General features: G+C 39.8%; 1 protein-coding gene across 4 annotated transcripts in view; it reads right to left on the reverse strand.

Annotated features, from left to right (window-relative positions):
* HEATR6 (HEAT repeat containing 6) overlaps nt 1-22123 on the reverse strand; it is a 47505-nt gene that overhangs the window by 19750 nt on the left and 5632 nt on the right. For all 4 annotated transcript variants that reach the window (XR_010318384.1, XM_064271393.1, XM_064271391.1 and 1 more), the window contains 11 exons: nt 21408-21522; nt 19531-19632; nt 18258-18395; nt 15811-16103; nt 14174-14351; nt 9611-9817; nt 9122-9221; nt 3831-4186; nt 2896-3018; nt 2409-2495; nt 12-146 (listed from right to left, as the gene is read on the reverse strand). Coding sequence is in view for 3 of the 4 variants with exons in the window: in XM_064271393.1 (XP_064127463.1) it covers nt 12-146; nt 2409-2495; nt 2896-3018; nt 3831-4186; nt 9122-9221; nt 9611-9817; nt 14174-14351; nt 15811-16103; nt 18258-18395; nt 19531-19632; nt 21408-21522 (1834 nt within the window). In the remaining variant the exon portion in view is untranslated. The remainder of the gene's footprint in view (nt 1-11; nt 147-2408; nt 2496-2895; nt 3019-3830; nt 4187-9121; nt 9222-9610; nt 9818-14173; nt 14352-15810; nt 16104-18257; nt 18396-19530; nt 19633-21407; nt 21523-22123) is intronic.

A 22123-nucleotide genomic window follows, 5' to 3' on the forward strand; every position in this document is an offset into this window, starting at 1 on the left:
CCTAAAGTTACCGGCAGAATGCTGAAGGCCTCTGGCAAGATGGACGACAGGGCATCACAGGCGCTCGCCTGAAGAGTCGGATGTTCAGAATTCTGGAGCGCTCTGGGTAAAGGGCCGTTCAGCATCATAGTCCAGAATGTCACCACCTGGAATGGAAGCACAGCTCAAGCTAGCCCAAGAGACAACAGGCAGACATACTTGACACTAAGCCTATCAGAAGTGACTGTAGGAATGAAAGGTTTCTCCTTACAGTAGTGGCTTTTTGTAACTGCTTTCACTGGCTCTTCTTCCACAGTGATGAAAAGAACTTTAGAAAACAACTAGTTGAATCCTTTCATTTTACTGATTAGGAATCTACAGCTGATGAAATTAAGCAGCAACAGTGACAATAATCATGAGGATGAGGATGACAGTAGCAACAACAGCTAAGGTTTTCCTGAGAACTCACTATATGCCAGGCACTGTTCTAAGTGCTTTATACATATCAACTCATTTTAATCCTTAGCACAACTAAATGAAACATTATCCCCATTTTTTGCACAAGGAACTGAGGCACAAAGAGATAAGGCAACTTGCTAATAGGCAGCAGCAGAGCTGGATTAGAATCCGTATCAGCTGATATCCAACTAGGGCTCAGGGCTCAGGGCCCAGGGCCCCAGAGCAGCCCAGAGGCTGTGTGCACGGGATCCAGAGGCAGAGGTTGGGTCAAGTCCCTCAGCTGCTGCTTTCTGCCTCTGCAGACTCAGTTGAGTCACTTAACCTGTCTAAGCTTTAGTTCCTCTTCAATAAAACAGGGCAAAGACATCTATTTGAGTGTGTGTGATAATTAAATGTAATAGTTGTGTATAAAGTTCCTAGAGGGGGCACTCTTAAATTCAATACTAGGCTCTATTTTAAGCACCTTGAACAATCATCTCACTTTAAAACCCCTCAAGGTAGGCATCTGAATGGCATCTTTAACAGTTTCCTGCCCATGTCCAAGGATGCCTTACAAAAAATCTGCACTAGAATGTCCATTTGCAAATTTGTTTTGGTGTCTCCAGTTTGTGTTCCATGGACCTAGTCCTGGATTTTGCTGTGTACCCTATGGGCCAGTTCTGTCCTCCCACCAACCCCAGACCCCGGAAGCCTGGTTTTGGCCTTCCCTGCCCAATCTAGCAGAAGGATGTGGACAGAAGGTATGGGTGCCAGTCTCTAAGAAGGCCCACAATAATTTCTGCCTCCCCTGGGCAGTTTCCTTCCACACGGAATAGTGCTGACCTGTGTAACCAATAGGACGTTGAGGAAATGATGGTGTGAAACCTCCAAAGCGTCCATGACCACAGCATCCACCTTGTGCTCTCTTTCTCGGATCACTTAACTCTGGGAGAAGCCAAGAGGACACCCAAGCAGCCTTATGGAGGGGTCCTCATGGGGGGAGCTGAGTGAGGTTTCCTGCCAACAGCAGCACTAGCTTGCCAGGTATTGAGTGAGCCACCTTAGAAGAGGATTCTCCAGCCTCAGTTGAGCCTTCAGATGATTTCAACCCTGGAATGTCTCAAGTCTGTGGGTCAGGCAAGAGGCTTCTCCAGCCTCTACAACCACGAGTCATTTCCTTGATGTAATCTCTCCCCATATGTATTTATACGCCTTACTGGCTTTCTTTCTGTAGAGAATCCAGCCTAAGGTTTAAAGGTTATCTCAGGGCAACAGTTTCAGGACAGGGTTAGAGATTCTTAATTCACTGCAAGGATGACGGAAGCTGTGAAGGGAAGAGGTAAGATGAGGGGGAAGGAGGAGAAAACATCACTGATGTTGAACTGATTTTGCTTTTGGTACCAGGTAGAAGCCTTTTTTGGTGGAGTCACGTGTCCCTTCTCCAAAGAACTGGCACAGAGTGGGAACAACAGAAACAAGCAGAGATCACAGGAATTTAAGACAAATCATGGGCAGGTTAAGAGAACTAACATTCATTGGGCACTACTATGTGCCAAGGTCATTACATTTCACTCAACAGCTGTGTGAGGTAAGGATTCTGACTCTTCTTTATAATGACGAAACTCTGCTCATAACCACATTGCCATGAAGTGGTGCTCCCCAGATTTGAGCCCAGGCCTTCTGACTCCAAGTTCTTGGTTCTTCCCACCAGTCTTGAGCATGCTGAATAACCAAACTAGGCTGGTTTTAGGCAAAAGAAATACTGGTTTTCCCACTGCTGGCTGGACATAATCCTACCACACACTGAACTGCAAATAAACCGACATGCCAGTAAAACCTATTCATGCGAGTTTCCCATCATCCTAGATTATAAACCAACATTTTTATCACTGGAAGAAACCATGCCATCTACTCCACTTTATCACTGAGCCTCAAAATAAAGACACAAGTGAAGAACTAAGAAAACAAACTACAAATTCACATTTACTTACTAAAAGGACTGGCACTCTCTGATCAGGTGCTATGGTAGAATCTGGTTTGTACTGTTGTATTAAGCCTGTACCCAATTCTTCCAGAAGCTGCCAAGATAAAAAAGAGAGAGATTATCGAAACAATGGAGTAGAACTATGGAGGTTACAAACAACTTCACTTTGGTTTGGAGATTACCCCAAATCAATGGAAAAAAGAATTTCCAATTGCTTTTCTTTCATTTCTTAGTAACTCCTATCTCAGAGGCATTCTTCCCAAGAGCAAAATCACTACCTATATATTGTTAATTTACTACCAAGTCAATTCTTTGGGTTTATATGTAGAACTGAAAATACGGGAATATCTGACTTCCTTACCAGAAATACCATCCGTAAAAATATTTGTATTCAAACCTTCCTTAGGAAACCTCAGAATTGATGGACATACATCAGAAGCAAGATACATAAAATGAAGAGGAAAAAAGGCAGGTAGCTTTTAGTAAGATATTACCTTTGCTCCGTGAAGCTGAATGGATGGATCTGCTTCCCCCATGCACTTGCAAATCACCTCTCCAAGCTCCATCAAGTAGACCTGAGCCATTGAAAAGTAGCCCCTTGCCAGATGAGCCAACACCTGTCAAGAGAACAGTGGCAGGGAATTAACCTCGTGACCTGAATTCAGGGCTGAGATATACAGAAGTGTTTCAGTATTTCACAAATCAGTCATACTTTACAAGGGCTACAATCTGATGTTGAATGAAATGAAGAATGACTATTTTTTTCCTGATTAAAACCAATTAACCATACCACATAATTTTATGGTGCTTTACAGTTTGTAAAATGTTTTTCATTAATATGATCTCATTTGAGCCTTGGAACAATTCTTTGAGATAGTGAATTTTTCAAGCTGAGAAATCTAAGGCTGAAAAGGCTGAAGAACATATTTCATGCCATACAGATAATCAGCAGAGAACTCAGGGTGAAGTCAGTGTCTTAGATCCTATTCATATAGGAAAAGCAAGTATTTTTATCTAGGGTTGTTTATCTCCTTTGAGGGAACAATTATTTTGTCTTCTCTAAGCAGCAGATACAAGACCAGAGAGAAGTTTATAGAGAATTAAACATTTAATTTGCAGAAATCAAAAAAGATTAATGGTACAATTTCTTTCAGAATTGCTATATAATCTATTATACCCACCTGTCATATTCATACAATACCTGAGATGACTAAAGTAACATGCAACAAGAACAAAAGAGTGAATCTTGACATTTTACAACCAAGAATCTTTCAAAACAAACAACAAAACAAACCACCTATACCTAAAACGCAACTCCCAGTAATACCACGAGCACATGGCTTCATTTTCATGGACTCACTTCTCACAATCACCTAAGGTGGAGGAATGGTTACCTCTACTTCAAAGATGAGGAAATGAAACCTCCTACCTGTAAGGCCTCCAGTCGCATGGGGGACGGTTCATAGGTACTTCCTGCTGCAGAGCCAGCCTCACTACCTGAACAGGAATCCTCCTTGGGCAATACAACAATGGAAATGCAAAGTCGAATGAGCCAGCAGGGCTCTGAAGACCCCCTTGGTGAGTTAACTGTGGTTTCTTCTTGAGAGGTTCCTGAGGGGGCTTTCTTCCACCAATCAGGAAGGCTCGGATGTGGAGTTGCTGAACTGCTATTACTGAGTCCAGAAGAACACGGCTGTTGTAAAAGCAGCTGAACTTCAGGTAAAGGTGCATGAGTAGACACTATGGCTCCCAAGAGCGTGAGGCTTGACACACGAACATTTACATCTGCCAAAGGAAACAGTAAGAACCTATTAGCATGGGATCACAGTTATCACCACTAAGGATCATAACTGTCTCTGTAGGCAGCTGAAACTTAGGGGACTCTTGTTTAACCTGAATCTACCTAAACCTCTAGACTTAACTTGCAGTTGAAAGGAAATAACCTCGGACAGAAGTATAAGTTTAAACAACACTGTGAAGAAACAATCACACAAATCCGGAAGGTGAGACATTCTATAAGACAACTGGCTTGGACTCTTTCAAAAATCAGTATCATGGTCGGGGGGGGGGGGCAGAGGTTGGGGGACTACTCTAAATTAAAAGAAGCTAAAGGGACACAGTACCATTGGTTCCTGATCATATATGCCACCTCTTGAAATGGTTGAGCATCGACTAATTCTTTTTGGTATAATGACTCTGTGTATTCCTTCCATCTTCTTTTGATGCTTCCTGCGTCATTTAATATTTTCCCCATAGAATCCTTCACTGTTGCAACTCGAGCCTTGAATTTTTTCTTTAGTTCAGCTTGAGAAACGCCAAGCGTGTTCTTCCCTTTTGGTTTTCCATCTCCAGCTCTTTACACATGTCATTATAATACTTTACTTTGTCTTCTCGAGACACACTTTGAAATCTTCTGTTCAGTTCTTTTACGTCCTCAATTCTTCCTTTTGCTTTAGCCGCTCGATGTTCGAAAGCAAGTTTCAGAGTCTCCTCTGACATCCATCTTGGTCTTTTCTTTCTTTCCTGTCTTTTCAAAGACCTTTTGTTTTCTTCACGGATGATGTCCTTGATGTCATTCCACAACTCGTCTGGTCTTTGGTCACTAGAGTTCAATGCATCAAATCTATTCTTCAGATGGTCTCTAAATTCAGGTGGGATGTACTAAAGGTCATATTTTGGCTCTCGTGGACTTGCTCTGATTTTCTTCAGTTTCAGCTTGAAGTTGCATATGAGCAATTGATGGTCTCTTCCACAGTAGGCCCCTGCCCTTGTTCTGACTGATGATACTGAGCCTTTCCATCGTCTCTTTCCACAGATGTAGTCCATTTGATTTCTGTGTGTTCCATCTGGCTAGGTCCATGTGTATAGTCACTGTTTATGTTGGTGAAAGAAGATATCTGCAATAAAGAAGTCGTTGGTCTTGCAAAATTCTATCATTCGATCTCCGGCATTGTGTCTATCATCAAGGCTGTATTTTCCAACTACTGATCCTTCTTTGTTTCCAACTTTCGCATTCCAATTGCCAGTAATTATCAATGCATCTTGATTGCATGTTTGATCAATTTCAGACTGTAGCAGCTGATAAAAACCTTCTATTTCTTCATCTTTGGCCCTAGTGGTTGGTGCATAAATTTGAATAAGTCGTATTAACTGGTCTTCCTCGCAGGTATATAGATATTATCCTATCACTGATAGCGTTGTACTTCAGGATAGATCTTGAAACGTTCTTTTCGACGATGAATGCAACACCATTCCTCTTCAAGTTGTCATTCCCAGTATAGAAGACTACATGATTGTCCGATTCAAAATAGCCAATACCAGTCCATTTCAGCTAATGCCTAGGATATCTATGTTTATGCTTTCCATTTCATTTTTGATGATTTCTAATTTTCCTAGATTCATACTTCGTACATGCCAGAGTCCGATTATTAATGGATGTTTGCAGCTGTTTCTTCTCATTTTGAGTCATGCCATATTAGCTAATGAAGGTTCCGAAAGCTTTACTCCATCCACATCATTAAGGTCGACCCTACTTTGAGGAGGCAGCTCTTCCCCAGTCATCTTTTGAGTGCCTTCCAACCTGAGGGGGGGCTCATCTTCCAGCACTATATCAGACAATGTTCCGCTGCTTTTCATAAGGTTTTCACTGGCTAATACTTTTCAGAAGTAGACTGCCAGGTCCTTCCTCCCAGCCTTAGTCTGGAAGCTCAGCTGAAACCTGTCCTCCATGGGTGACCCTGCTGGTGTCTGAATACTGGTGGCATAGCTTCCAGTATCACAGCAAGACATAAGCCCCCATAGTACAACAAACTTACACAGTGGCTACAACAATGAGCTCAAGCGTAATAACGACTGTATAAGGATGGCTCAGGACCTGGCAGTGTTTCATTCTGTTGTGTGCAGGGTCACTATCATTTGGAACTGACTCAACAGCACCTAACAACAACAACAACAAAGGGACACAACCACTAAAGGCAATGCATGAAGCATGAATAAATCCTAGTTTTAAAAGGAAGCTATAGAAGACTTTTTAGGACATGTGGAGAAATTTGAATGTGGACTAGACATCAGACGATGATGTTGTAAGGTTGTTAAGTATCGTTGAGTCGGCTCCAACTTACAGCAACCTTATGCACAACAGAACAAAACACTGCCCAGTCTTGCACCATCCTCACAATCGTTTATACTTGAGCCCATTGTTGCAGCCACTTTGTCAATGCATCTCATTGAGGGTCTTCCTCTTTTTCACTGACCCACTACTTTACCAAGCATGATGCTCTTCTCCAGGTACTCATCTTTTCTGATAACATGTCCAAAAGTACATGAGACATAAACTCACCATCCTTGCTTCTAAGGAGCATTCTGGCTGTACTTCTTCCAAGACAAATCTGTTCATTCTTTTGGCAGTCCATGGAATATTCAACACAATTCAAAGGCATCAGTTCTTCTCTGGTCTTCCTTATTTAGCCCTGCTTTTGCATGCATACGAGGTGATTGAAAACACCATGGCTTGGGTCAGGTGCACCTTACTCTTCAAGGGGGCATTTTGCTTTTTAACACTTTAAAGAGGTCTTCTGCAGCAGATCTGTCCAATGCAATGCGTCTTCTGATTTCTTGACGGCTGCCTCCATGGGTGTTGATTGTGGATTCAAGTAAAATGAAATCCTTGACAACTTCAATCTTTTCTCTGTTTATCATGATGTTGCTTACTGGTTCGGTTGTGAGGATTTTTGTTTTATGTTGAAGTGTAATCCATACTGAAGGCTGTAGTCTTTGATCTTCAACAGTAAGTGCTTCAAGTTCTCTTCACTTTCAGCAGTAGTTAATACGACTATTATTCAAATTTACCCACCAACCACCTAGGCCAAAAATGAAGAAACTGAAGATTTTTACCAGCTTCTGTAGTCTGAAATTAGATGATGTATGCAATCATTATTTTTTTAGGTGTGAGAACAGTATTGCACTTTCAGGAGACTGTCCATATTCTTAAGAGACATGTGCTGAGATATTCCGGGGTGAAAATCATGTCTTCAATTTACTTTCAGACAGTTTAGGGAAACAGAGTCATATATTCACATACATATACACATATGTAGAAAGAGAAAGCAAATATGACAAAATGTTAACAACTGTTAAATCTAGGTAGAGGTACACAGGTATTCACTGCACTGTTCTTTCGACTTTTCTGTGGATTTGAACATTTTAATAAATAAAAACTTACTGCAGGACAAAACCAGACATGTGAAAGGCACCTCTGAAACGCGGTGACTCCCCTCGGTTTACAGATAAAGAAAAGTAGAGCAGTGGATTAATAAGCCGGGAGACTTGGTTTTAATCTTCTCTCACTAATTAGATGAGGGACCCTAAAGCAAGATTTATCTTTCTGGGCTCCAATTTACACATTGGTGAAAGGAGTAGACCGGGCTGAGTTTAAATACCATTATCTCATTTGAGCCTCAAAAAATTCTGAGATAGGTATAATTCTTTCTACAGGAGGAAATTAGGGTTCAGAGAGAGCCATGGCTACAAGAAGGCAGAAATGGAACTGGGCTGGAGACCCTCCCTGGACCCCAGCTAGCTTTAGTGCTCTTCCTGTAATATCACTAAAACACCCACGGTTCCTCCTAGTTCCACAATTCTTACTGAAAAACTTAACTCTTCAGATCGTGGCCTGATTCTAAAGCTTACAAACAAAAGAAAAACAAAGATCCTAAAGGCAAGTGTTTATAGCACATACATAATACGTGTGGGAGCAAGTCAGGAAGTAACAGAAAATAAGACTCTGAAGTCAGTGGGGAATTTGAAGTTCTGGGATTTTATCTCAACTTCAGAGGAGGTAAGTTAGGTTTTGTGTCCCACTTCTTTCCAAAAACAGGATGATATCTATTCATCCACCCATTCAGTCATCTATCCACCTTCCACCTATATGTCTAAAGGACATGAACGATTATACACTGGAGGGGGGCCCCTTGCACTTGGCTCAGTCTTAATTCTAAAGGGTTACTTTGGGTACTACACTGAAGCATCAAAAAGGTATTAAGCTTTACAATTAATTCCCTATCTCACTTCCTTCCAGTAAAAACCACTAGGACTTCAGGGGTCAAAAGTGGGGTTGTAGGAACAGTTGGTCCCCTCTCAGTTTGGGGAACAGTAGAGATTTCTTAGAGCTGCAATACTAGGTAAATGTCAGTTTATGTTCCTATTTATCCTTTAGGATATTTATAAAGATGAATATATGTGAAAATGCTCTGATACTTTTTCTTACTAATAATCTAGATTTGATGGATATAAAGAAGCAATTGAGCTTGAATTTTTACTGTGATAGCTAGTTCTATGTATCCACTGGCTAACCTATAGGATCCAGTTATTTAATCAAACACTAACCAAGGTGCTGCTGTGATTTTGTAGATGTGCTTAATATCTACAATCAGTTGACTTTAGGTAAAGGAGATTACCCTGGATAATGTGGGTGGGCCTCATCCAATCAGTTGAAGGCCTCAAGAGCAAAAACTGAAGTTTCCCAGAGAAGTAAAAATTCAGCTTCAGAACTGCAGTGTTAATTCCTGCCTGAGTTTCCAGGCTGCCATCCTGTCCTACAAATTTCAGACTTGCCAGCCCCCACAACCGAGTGAGCCAATTCTTTAAAATAAATCTCTTTATATGTACATGTATAATATCCTCTTGGTGCTGTTTCTCTGGAGAAGCTTGATTGATACCAACCTTTGTGGCGGATATAAGGCTTTATCTGGTTCCAGACTTTGGTCAGTAGGCTGAGCTTCAGACGGTTGTAAGGTGCGTTTGATACTAAATTTGCAAGACACTGCAAAACACAAATGAGAGAACAGCCCATCAACAGGCCCAATTAAACCACAGTCTAGAAACAAAATTTTACAGCATATAATTTAGAAAGCTTTTACACTTATTTGAACATCAGTTCTTTTTTGGGGAATGGGGGCGGGGGACACTTTTGTTCTCATTGGTACAGCTTAATACTAAAGATAAAGGAGTATTTTTAATAAATCATTTATTTGGACAGAGATTCTAAATAAGATCAGACAAGTAGGTACAGACGACCAAATAGGATATCTTTAATAAAATTACTACTTATTTATATTCTTAAATCAAGTTACTTTTGGACAACATGAAACACTATATAAAATTAAAACAGAGAAACCTCTTTGAAACCCACAGATAACTTGACACATTTACCTTAATTATCTGAGTAAGGGTCTGCGACGATGACTCTGCCACCAAAGCTAACAAAAGACATCTGTGTAACTCTCTAATGCTGGAAGCGATCATTACGGAGAGCGGAGTAAAGGCCCTCCTGTGGGCACTGGTGTCTTCGGCAACACAAAGAAACTGCTTTGAGCCTTCCAAGATGGCAGATAAAACTTGCAGAGCACAGGCACGCGTCTGAAATTCCGGGAGGATTCACATTCGTTAGGTCAAAAGCAGGAGTAACATCCTGTTCTTCCTCTCTCTCTCTATATGTATTTCAATTTTCAAAGTACTTAGGATCATTTTAATTAGTAAAATAGTGGCGATGGGATTATCTATCACATCTAAAAGTACCCATGAACTAGACCACTTGCAGCCCTGACCTAAAAAAAGACACCTGAAATCACACTGTTGTCAGGCTTTCTTACAGTAAAGAATAAGTCTTAGCTACACCACAGTTAAAAAAAAATCTGAAATTTTAAGCATTAGAACAGCTTAAAGATTAGAAGTCTGGTTTATTCAAGCATAAAGCCAACTGAAAAGATAGAACTAAACAACCCAGGAGGTGGAAAAAAAAATACACCCATTTAGAGTCTGTTTAATATCATACTTCCTGGGGACACTCTGCTTTATGAGCGCTCCTTGTTAATAGGATATTGGTGATTTTTCTCCATTGAGATATAAAATTTATACAGAAATTTCATAAGGTAACAAATTATTCTTGTTATAATTCTAATTTAATTTCCTTTAAACTCTGTTTAATATATTTGTGTTGTAAAAACATTATTTGCAATATTGGGTCTGGTTTATATCAATATTTAATAAACGAATCATCACTTTCAGCAGAAATTACTGATATACAGTAATTTCAATTTTTACTGTGATAGCTAGCTAGTTTTATGTATCCACTGGGCTAGCCTATTAAAAAAAAAAATTCCAGTTATTTAATCAAACACTAACCGAGGTGCTGCAGCCCCCAAAGAGCTCATTTTGTTGATTAAGTTTTTTTTATCTGAATATTTACAATGATGGAAAGAAGACTTTCCAATCATATAAACGATGGTGTGCTCAGTTTCACTACTGTCTAGTTTCACTTGCTTGGATATGAAGGCTTGTCCAGGAAACAGGAAAGCATTTTTCCTTTTTTGCAATTTAAAAATGTAGCAGAAATGTCTGCTGAGGTAGCTTAGTCAACCATTATGTTTTTCTTTTTTATGTATGTTTGGTCTCAGAATATTTCTGGAAGGGTGATGTTTTGAAGAAGTCACTGCTGGGAATGGGTACCACATAGGTTTCAAAGCAAGGCTCTTCTTTGGCTCTGTCCAAGTACTGATTATTCTTCACATGCTTCAGGATTGATTTCATTAGATCACACTCCCAAAGCTGGTTGTCTTCTAGGAGGCACGTGAACACTGTCAGGGCCTTCAGATTTGGAGACATCCAAGCAAAGGTTATCTGTCTCAAGGTCTTGGAAGGCCATGTAAGAGAAAACTGAGACGTAAGTGTGTCTACCCAGTCTAGATACAGATGGGCTACCATTCTATCAAAGTTAAAAACTCCATCCTTTTCATCCTTTTTTCTAGCTATGTTACTAATTATCTAGATTTTACTTTGTTTCTACATTTCACAGCTCTCAAACAGAAATAAACCTCATGGAATTTTAAAATCAGGATAAAAATTCTCAAGGTACCAAGAGAAAGGTTTGCCTTATAATTTGTTCCTTAGACCAAGCCTTGATGATACATCTCCATAGTCTACCTTTGTAATACCACAGGAAATCACATAGAAGAGATTCTTACATTAGTCATCTGTTACTTTATTGATAAGTTGCTCTGTGCCTCCTGGAAACATGTAAGGTGTGCTGTCTAAAGCACATGTCCAACATGTAGGCATGTGACAATTTCCCAAGTACCATCACACTGCCAAATCCTAAAGGATATTTCTAAGTTTTCCCCTTCCCGATTCACAATCTAGCATCTCATGTTCCGGATTCCTACAAGAAATCTCTGTCTACTGTTGGTGTCGTGATTGAGAGTCCAATCATCTTTTTCTCTTTCCATTTGTCTTTGGGAAATTTCTCAGTATGCTTGTTAAAAACATGCTTCCAGCTGAATCTACTACAGGTCATGTGGGAGCCTGCCATGAACTCAGAAGTATCATCACTGAGCACTTCGATGACAAGATATACTATTACTGCCCTGTCATGTTTAATCCTGGCTAAGAGAAACTTCAGTCATCCAACTCTACATTCACAATGATGACCACATGGGCTTTAGACATCCCACTCCTTTTAATCTAGCTCTGATCAATCCAAAATGCTGTTCCATTGCTACATGAACTGGTACTTTTAATTTTTGTACATAACTCTATAGAAGTCTTTTTTTAAAAGTCTCTTACTGACATCTACCACAGTACTTTGTTCTAGCATGTGTCTTCTGCACAATTAATCACACTTCGGAGAGTCTGCGGAAGTATGTTTCAAACCTTGTTGTGGACAATAATCACCACACTTATTTACACACTTCTAAAAAATGCTGGTGGTGTAGTGGTTAAGGGTTATGGCTGCTAACCAAAATGCTGGCAGTTTGAATCCACCAGGTGCTCTGTGGAAACCCTATAGGGCAGTTCTACTCTGTCCTATAGGGTTGCTAAGAGTCAGAATTGACTTGATGGCAATGGGTTTGTTTTTTTGATTTAAGCTAATATAGTGGTTAAGAGCTTGGATGCTAACCAAAAAGGTCGGCAGTTTGAATCCACCAGGAGCTCCTTGGAAACCCTACAGGGTAGTTCTACTCTGTCCTATAGGGTTGCTATGAGTCAGAATCGACTCAACAGCAACAGGTTTGGTTTTAAATATAGGGTAAAAATCTGTTAAGTACAATCATTCCACTTGCTATTAAACTGAACTGGCTGATTTCAATCATTTCTGTCATCTTTTTTTTTTTATGCTCTCTAAGAATTATGACTGGTTTTTCCATTTCTATAGGACCTTCATGTGGCTTTTATACTGGATCTAGGACGTCTCTAAGAGGAAGTTCTGTATCTTTTTTTTTTTTCATCACATTTCTTGTATTCAGTGAAGTAAAAGAGCAAAACATTTTTAAAAGGTACACAAATCAAGGAGATGGATAGGACTACCTTGTGATATATAAAATCTCTCATGGCACTCTAAGTCAAATGCAAATACTTAAAGAATATAAACATAAAAAAATTATTTCAATCCAGTTTCATAAAATACGACCTTATAACCTGTCTGTATTCATATTCCAAACCCACGTCTTCCATATCCACTTAGTCTGGGTAGGTGCGGCGTGGTGGTTAACTTGGGTTGCTGCCTGCTTCATGGCATTATCTCCTTGGCCACTGCTGGCAGTGGCCCCAGCTAGTAGGTCTTCAAATAAACTATAGTAGTTTTCCTTTCAATTACTAAAATGGCTTCATTACACTAATTTAATCGCCACCACTCATTTTTCATCTTCCTCCCAGGTGATTTCGTACTGAGTCAGTCTATCTGAAACATTTCTGCTGGCTTAACTGCTTAGGATACTGAGTGTTTCCATCGTAGCTCAGCATTTGAAATGCCTGATAAGGCATTCTGGTACGTAATTGAGGCTAGCTTACTTTTCTTCACCCTGAAAGGTTATTTGGAAATTTTCTTCTGTAGTAATTAGCTACTCAAGGAGATGATCATAAGGAGTTCCAGTGCACTATGGGGTATTACACCTTTTTTTTTTTTTTTTTAAAGGGAATATCTAAAAAATAGAAGAGGAATACTACTGGCATCACTAAAACCACTCTCTTTGAAAGGGCAGCTGGTTACCTAAAGACTCCAGACGCTATCCAGCATGACTTTTTTAGGCTCATTATTGTACACAGTACCTAAGTAGCAGACCTTTTTCTTTCTTGGTTAAGAGGCTAACTTTCAGAGAGGAGTTAACACATTCAAGAAAAGGCAAATACGGGATATCTTGCTGCAGCCATCCATAACTGCCAAGCCATTTTTTCGTTGTCTTTTTTGTAAAATAAATTTCTCTTATGAAAATACGTAAATTTTACATGTGGTTTGAAAACTACAGAAAAGTTCAAAGAAAAAAAAAAAAAGTTGTGATCATTCTGTATGTATAATTCTATATCCTGTTTTCACAAAACATTATAAGCATTTTTCTAAGCCTTACACATCTTTCATAACCATTATGTGCCATGATATTCCATTTAGTAGTTTAAGCCATTTCTGACTTTTTGCTATTATAAATGACACTTCAGAGTCAACATTTGCACAAAAGGGAGAGAAGCACAGCTGCTGCAGTTATAACTCTGTGTGCTCAGGCCTTCAGTGAGCCCTCGGGCAGGAGGCTACCTCAGTGTGACTTTTGGTACATGTCTCCCTGCCCATTATAAGTCCCTTTCCTGTCTTCCTACTCTCAAGTAAGGATTTGGGTTAATATTAGTAAGAGCTGTATTCAGATAAGATCAGATAAAGCAGAGAGAAAAAAAAAAAAAATGAAGACTTGTAAATGTTTTCTCCTTATTATAAAGCTTGAAAGTTTTTACCTTTGGAGAAGGATCTTTTAATGTAAGAGTCATCAAGGACACAGACTGTGGGCTTCCGAGTTCGGGTGTATCAGGAACAAAGGCAGACCAGTAGCCATAAAGAACTTTTTTTTCTATTGATTTTATAGTAGAAAGAAAACAAGCTAATGCTCCTTGACGAACTTTGGCTTGGTAAGACCTTTAGTAAACAACAGAAGGAAGAAAACAAATCTTTAATAAATAGGTTTAAAAAAGGCAAACATAAAATGCTATTTATTCCAGACAATTCAAAGGATACACATTCTGAATAAGCCCTGAAAGATGCCGAGATATTAAAAAATATATCCTTTAAAAATATATTAAAGCAATATCTTATATAAAAAGTTAATAGAGCCAAAAACCAAAAAACACATTAAATAGAGAATAAGACGGCAATCAAAGACCGCAGCCTTCAGTATGGATTACACCTCAACATAAAACAAAAATCCTCACAACTGGACCAATAAGCAACATAATGATAAAAAGAGAAAAGACTGAAGCTGTCAAGGATTTCATTTCACTTGGATCCATAATCAATGCCCATGGCTATAGCAGTCAAGAAATCAAACAATGCACTGCACTGGGCAAATCTGCTGCAAAGGACCTCTTTGAAGTCTTAAAAAGCAAAGATGTCACCCTAAGGACTAAGGAGCGCCTGACCCAAGCTATGTATGGTGTTTTTAATCATCTCATATGCATGCCAAAGCTGGGCAATGAATCAGGAAGACTGAAGAACTGATGCCTTTGAATTCAATGCGAAGAATATCGAATATACCACGGGCTGCCAGAAGAACGAACAAATCTGTCTTAGAAGAAGTACGGCCAGAATACTCCTTAGAAGCAAGGATGGTGAGACTACATCTCACATACTTTGGACATGTTATCAGGAGGGATCAGTCCCTGGAGAAGGACATCATGCTTGGTAAAGGGTCAGTAAAAAAGAGGAAGATGCTCAGTGACATGGAATGACACCAGTGGCTGCAACAATGGGCTCAAGCATAACAATGATTGTGAAGATGGTGCAGGACCAGACAGGGTTTCATTCTGTTGTACACAGGGTTGCTATGACTTGATGGCACCTAACAAGAGGGCAACATGTTGACATTAGGAAACTGGTGTTAAATATGACACACTGCAGGACATCCATCCATCCATCCACTCACCCATTCAACAAATAGGTGCTGAGTGTCCTTACTTATGTGCCATCGTGCTGAACTGGCAGACATAACAAAGCCCCCGATCCTGAAAAGCTGATTAATGGCAGAGATGGGCAGTTGAAGAGACAACTGTAACACATTATGAACAATGCTAAGTTGTGTCCATAGGGAGGCAAGGGGGAAATCAGAAAAGGCTTCTCAGAGATAATCACTGAGCTCGTATTCAAGATTAGTGGTGGTTAACAAGGCAGAAAGGCAAAAAAACGAAGGAAAGAATATTCCAGGCAGAGGAACACATAAAAAAGCAGATCAAGGGAGTAAGGCATATTCAGGGTAACGCAAAGCCCCACATCAGTGAATGTGAATCGTCAAAGAAATCACATGTAGCAGACAGATTTTAAAGTTATAAACTTATGAGTAGCTCAGAATATAAAATAGAAAAATATTACCAAAAACTACTACCTCATTTTACTCTGCATGCCTCCTTCAGCATCAGAATAGTCTGACTCACTACTGCTGACCCTTTTCCAGCTGGAAGAACTGCAGGGAGAGGAGACTCGATCTTTTCCCGCAGCTCCACTTCCATCTAATGGCAAGCTCTGGACACCCGGGGAGGAGCGACACTGAGTGTTCCCTTTATGCAGGTGCACTCGGCCCGTGGTTGGCGCTGCTTCTATTTCACCATTGGCTTCTTCGTCCTCTTCCTCTCCTTCTTGGGTTTTCTTTGGTTTTACTTTAGCTTTTTTCTTCTTATTCTGATTTTAGGAGCAAGTGAAAACATAATATAATAGCTATTTCAAAATAGTTTTCAACTGAATCACTGGTACTTCCTCTCAGCTGATCAATACCGAACACGTTCCCAATGGCAGTTTGAAGAAAGAAGAGGAGAAAAGAAAGTGGCACTTACTTAATACCCCACCTGTCAGGCACTATGCTAAGTGCTTACACACACCCAGCTGAATTATAAGAAATAAGGTATGAAATACATGGGACAGAGCAAAATATGTAGCCTGCGTTCCAATTCTACCTCTGTGGTCCTGAGCAAATTGCTTAGCATCTCTGAGCTTTCCCTTCCTTCTCTGTAAGCACAGGCTAATACCGTCCACCCAGCACAGCTGGTGTCGAAGTATCCAGCCTTTCTCAAATAGGGTTCCACAACAGAATAAAGGCTTATAGAAAGTGATCTGAATGACTATTTTCTCAATTTTCCAAAATAAGATACATAGCTAGTACCATTCTAGATGCATAGGAGAGAAGTTAATCCATTACACACAATGCACGTTCTAGGGCACTGGGGTTTTTAAGTAAAGGCCAGTTCCTTTTCTCCTACTTCCTGCTTTCTCACATATAAATATCTCTGGAATCTGTGTCCTCCTCCAGATATCCAAAGCCCCTGGCCTTGGGGAAGGAAAGTCCTCATATCACTTCTACCTTGGATGGCTTAATTCAGCTCCAGACTCATACTTTGTTACTTGCTACCAGAGAGGTTTTTACAAAATGCAAATCTCATCACTTTGCTCCCCTATATAAGATTTTTCAATGAAGCCCCAGCACCTACAAGATAAAACCCCAAACTCCTTAGTATACCATACAAGGCCCTCATGATTGAGCCTCTGCTATATGCTGGCCTCAAGGAGCCCTGGTGGTGCAGTGGTTAAGTGCTTAGCTGCTAACCGAAAGGCTGGCAGCCTGAATCCACCAGTTGCTCTGCAGGAGAAAGATGTGACGGTCTGCTGTGAAGGTTACAGCCTTGGAAACACTACAGGGCAGTTCTACTGTGTCCTATGGGGTCACTATGAGTTGAAACTGACTCAGTAGCAAGGGGTTTTTTGGGTGACACAAGGGCCCCACCCTGCCCTCCATGCACCTGAAGCTCTAGCCCTCCTGGTTAACAGATGGGCTGTGTGCACTCTCATTCTCTGAATGAAACACTCTCCCTTCCTTCTTTGTACTGGTGACTACTGAACAGGAGTCTCAGTTCAGCCACTACGTTTTTTAAAAAGCTTCCTCTTACTCCTCCATGGGGTTGGGTGCCCAGAACATGTTCCCAGCGTACCCTGTGAATATTCTGACAAAAGAAATCATGACACTGAAATATGGTTGTTTACTTATCCATCACCCCTCTGCCCTGCTAAATTCTTGAGTCTCTCGAGTTATATCCTTAATTCCTAGCACAATGTCTAGCATATAGCAGATGCCTGGTAAATGCTGAACAAGTTGCTAAGTAAATGCGTTTCTAATTATAAACATTTTTATCAGGTATTATATTTTTGCATGTAATATCTTGACCATGTATCTGTATGTTTTAGGTTCTCCAACATGAAGGATATGGCAATTATCTGGAAAGGCTGGGAGATTCAGTGAATGTAGGGAGTGTAGGGATTGTAAGCTGACTGGTAGGTGGGCTTCTAATGGTCTAGAGAGCAGCTGGCAAATTATGTCCTGAAGGCCAAATCCAGGCCCCCTCCCTCCAGTTTCTGTAAATAAAATTTTGCTGGACCGTGGCCATGCCTATTCATTAACATAACGCCTACAGTTAACTGCACTGTAACAGCAGGCTTGGTAGTTGCGACACAGACCTCAAATCTGTACTCTCCAGCCCTTTGTAGAAAAGGTTTCCTGGTGCTTGGTCTTCAACATTTTGGGGATGAGGAAGAGCGGCTTTCGGTGTACAGGTGAATGCACGTGTTCATAGCTGTTACACGGCCTACACCTCTTAGAAGTAAAAGATGCTTTAACTGGTATTTTCAACAGTCTGATGAATTTAAATTTATTATGCTAAAAACCCTAACTGAAATCAAATTCAGGGTGGGCCTTTGGGGCAGCAGTGATGCAAATCATAGAAAACATGTATAGTAAGCAACTAAAACAAACAACCCACCATTTAAGTATGAACAGGAACAACATACCACAGGTGGCCGAGAAGCACAGGATTCCGATGGCTGCGGTCTGGAGGGCGGTGGCCCATCATACTGAGGAAGCGGGGTTGGGTATAACACTGTAGGTATCTCTATATTTAGTCCAGGGAGCCCATGAAACATGGCTTTCTAACAATGAGGATTAAGGAAACACACACACATACATACAAAACATAAATCATGAAACAGAATCATTCAACACGTTCTGGATCACAAACTCCAGCCAATGAATATTTAGAAGCTTATTAAGGAAACAAAAACAGGACAGAAAATACTGTCAAGGTTTAGGGCTTAAATGGGAGCTTCAAATTAGCTAGCCTCTAACAAGGTTTGGTCAGATTAAGTTAGGTTAGGTTTTAGTTTATTTATTTACTTATTTTTTTATTTGTTAATTAAAAAAAATTCATCCAATCATTTTTTACCAATTATTTTACCTATCTATAATTTTTTTAGCCAATCTATCATTTTTATTTCTATTAAACAAACAAACAAAAAACGTTGCTAATCAAGTTAATTCCAACTCATAGCAACCCTACAGGACAGTAGAACTGCCCCATAGGGTTTCTAAGGAGCAGCTGGTGGATTTGAACTTCCGACCTTTTTGGTTAGCAGCCATAGTAGCTCTCAGCCGCTGCACCATCAGGGTTCCTTATTTATATTACCATCTCCATACCTAGCTATCTATTTATTTGGGAGTAGGGGAGATGGTACAGGGAAAGAGTTAAAATGTGGGTTTTTACTAAGATAAAGTTAGGATTAGCATACAGAGCTTAGACTGGAGGTCAGCATGAAGCATCCTGCTCTTTTCTGGCTGAACTGAAGACAGCTAGGTTCCCAGAGAATCTGACTGACTTCCCAACTGTCAGCCAGGCTCAGAAGCTAAAGGGTGGCAGCCTGCTGTTTGGTCTGCCTACTATAGGGAGGAGAAAGCTAAGAAGTTGGTTTGTACTTCTTTCAAGTACAAACAGGTATAAGTAGGTTTGAAATCATCTAGAATTAAATTACTTACAGATCATACCTCAAAACCTATCCCTTTCCCAAGTTAAGATTCAGAGATAAAGTTTTGATACGTTTGCTAAATTGAGTTTTACTGGTTTCTATTCTTAATTTTAAGTATGCCTAAATTTGAACATTTTATTTTTCTCTCTTAAAATGTAACACTTTAAAGCTAGTCTGAGGGTGACGATGTAAAGCTGTGCCTGGGGTTTAAACAGGAAAGATACCAACCCTAATGGGACCTGGGGTTTAATGAGCAATGCCTTACCTTTAGCACAGCTAGAAGAGCTCCAAGTTCTTCAGTTTGTGTCAGTTTCATCTTCCCACTATTTAGAAGTGACTGTATACCTTTTAATGCATTTTGTAACAACTAGGGGAAAAAGGAAGATCAAGTTAGAAGGCAGAATAAAATTTGCTTGTCCAGGGATCAACTTTGAAGCATCATTTAGGATGAAGAAAAAGTCTTCAGTAATGAGAAAACTTTCAGACAAAAAAAAAAAGAAAACAACAAAGCAGCAGAGATAAAGATCCAGAAAACAGACCTGATGAACTACAGGTAGTTCCTAACTTACGACAGGGTTCCGTTCCAAAGATGCTGTGGTAAGTTGGTTCTGATGTAAGTCAAATGCCTCATTTTTTATTTTCATTATTATTGCCTTTTATTATTAGTTTTTTTTTTTTTGATTTATTATTAGCATCTTGATAAATCCAATTTTTATTTGTTTCAGGGGGTTGGCATGAGAACGAGAACGTCAACAATTATGCACTGCAACACTGTATGCGGCACATATTACTAACAAAAAAAGGCACTGTTATTAGTACAGTCCGTCCTAACTTGAATATGTGGTAAGTCAGGGACTGCCTGTACTACTCGTATTGAATAAGAGCGTTCTTACCATACAAGTCTATAAATCAGCATGTACAAGTGGTAAGAAAGAAAAAAAGAAATGTTTAGTGGGAAGAATGTGGTAAAGAATCAAAAAGTAGAGTGGAGATCAAAGTGGGGGTAGTCCCAAGGACACCCTGTAATATAGCCACCTCAGAAACTCTTCAAGCAAGTGAATGTATGTTGGACCAGATGATAAATTACAAAAACTTGGTTCCTGGAGGGCAATTCTGATTGAGACTGATTTCTTGATTCCGCAATCTCACTTCCAGGAATCTGTCCCTAGGAAATACTCCCCACAGGCATGTGGGGAGGATGTGAATGCTATCTTCCTTTGAAATAGTGGAAACATTTTAAAACTCCGATTTCCACCAATTATGCTGGTGTAACAATGATGATATAAGAAGCCATCCCTTTGTTAAACGTGAAACTCAGTAAATAATATCAGCAGGCACTTTGCCAAGCACTTTAAATGCTTTATTTCATATACTCCTCATAAGAATCCTATAACACAGTCTTAGCCCATTTCAGGAATGAGAAGAATGGGGGCTCAGAGAAGTTAAGCAACTTGCCCCAAGTCTCCCACCTATAAAAAAAAATAGCAGCTGGAAAGTACATCAACAGGTACGGAAAAGATGTCCAAAAGATACTTTAAAATAAAGGGCAAGTTGAAAATGGTATACTTAATATGATCCCATTAAAAAACTGTAAGTATGCTTATTTACACATAGAAAAGCACTTGGGGGCAAGTAGGTCAAGTTACTCCCAGTGGCTATATCTGAGCAGAGGACTATAAGGAACTCTCACCATCTTAGATCTCTAATATTTGAAATCCGCCACTGAATTTAGAACATGTTAACAAATTGCCATATTTGCATCAGATTTTCTTTAAAGAAAAAAAGCAGTTGCTGAAATTCGCCTCCTTTTCTTCTACTTTAAAGGCAGATACTAGCCTGAAATTGTATTGCTTTTACAGTCAGGAATAAAAAAATAAAGATATTCTTTTTTAAACCTAGGCTTGTAAAAACAAATAACCACCCCCTATGGAAAAAAATAAACAAAAACAATTTTGTTGTAATTTAAACCCAAAATGTATGATTTTAGTCTTTTCAGGTTATAAACACTCTACTTCTATCTATATCTCCAGACAAAACATAATACACAGCAGCCAAATTAAACTTTTCGGTCACAGCCTCTGTTCTATCGCTGCTCCCAAACACATCAGTAACATTTACAAGATCAGTGATATTCCCACCTACCATGCAAAATGTGATATCATCCATGTCAGACAACTTTGGAGACTGTAAAGTGGTCAAGAAAGTTTGGAAGCAGATGCTTTGGTAGGGCTCATCCAGGTAGGGATGTCCTGGCACACTAAAATACACACAGAATAAACAATTCAAACTCAGTTTCCTTTGAAATGGGCTTTGCAAAAGAATATGAATTAAAAATAGCAGTAATCCAGACTAACTGAGTTGGAATACACCCCTGAATGGAACTGCACTATAGGAAACTGTGCACTTTGGTTAATTCCTCTCTGCTGTGGGCCAGGCACGAGCCTGGAATGAATATGGAGAAGGAGGAATACTTTCTATAAGGAAGGGTTACAGAAGTTTACAGCGAAAAAGAAATCTCAGTTCTGCTTTTCAGTTCTAAGAGGGAAGCCATACGGACAGGTCCTGCCAAGCTAGAATCACACCGCTGAACCTGTCTTCTTAGCCACTGGACAACACTGGCCTGGGTAGAGACAAGGTACCATAAATCAGATCAAGTTTGTGCTGTTCATTTTCTATTGCATGAATCTAGAAGTGGGCGGCTGGAATTGGTTCCATTTTCTTAAAAAAGAAGAGACTGGCCTTGACAGATAAATCTCGCCACAGCTTAAATTCACACAAATACATCTTTCTAAATGAGTTAATATTGTTAGAATTTATACCAACAGAAAACAAAACCCTGACATATTGCAAATATTATC

The sequence above is a fragment of the Loxodonta africana genome, chromosome 18, assembly GCF_030014295.1.
Source record: "Loxodonta africana isolate mLoxAfr1 chromosome 18, mLoxAfr1.hap2, whole genome shotgun sequence".
In the NCBI taxonomy this organism is placed as follows: domain Eukaryota; kingdom Metazoa; phylum Chordata; class Mammalia; order Proboscidea; family Elephantidae; genus Loxodonta; species Loxodonta africana.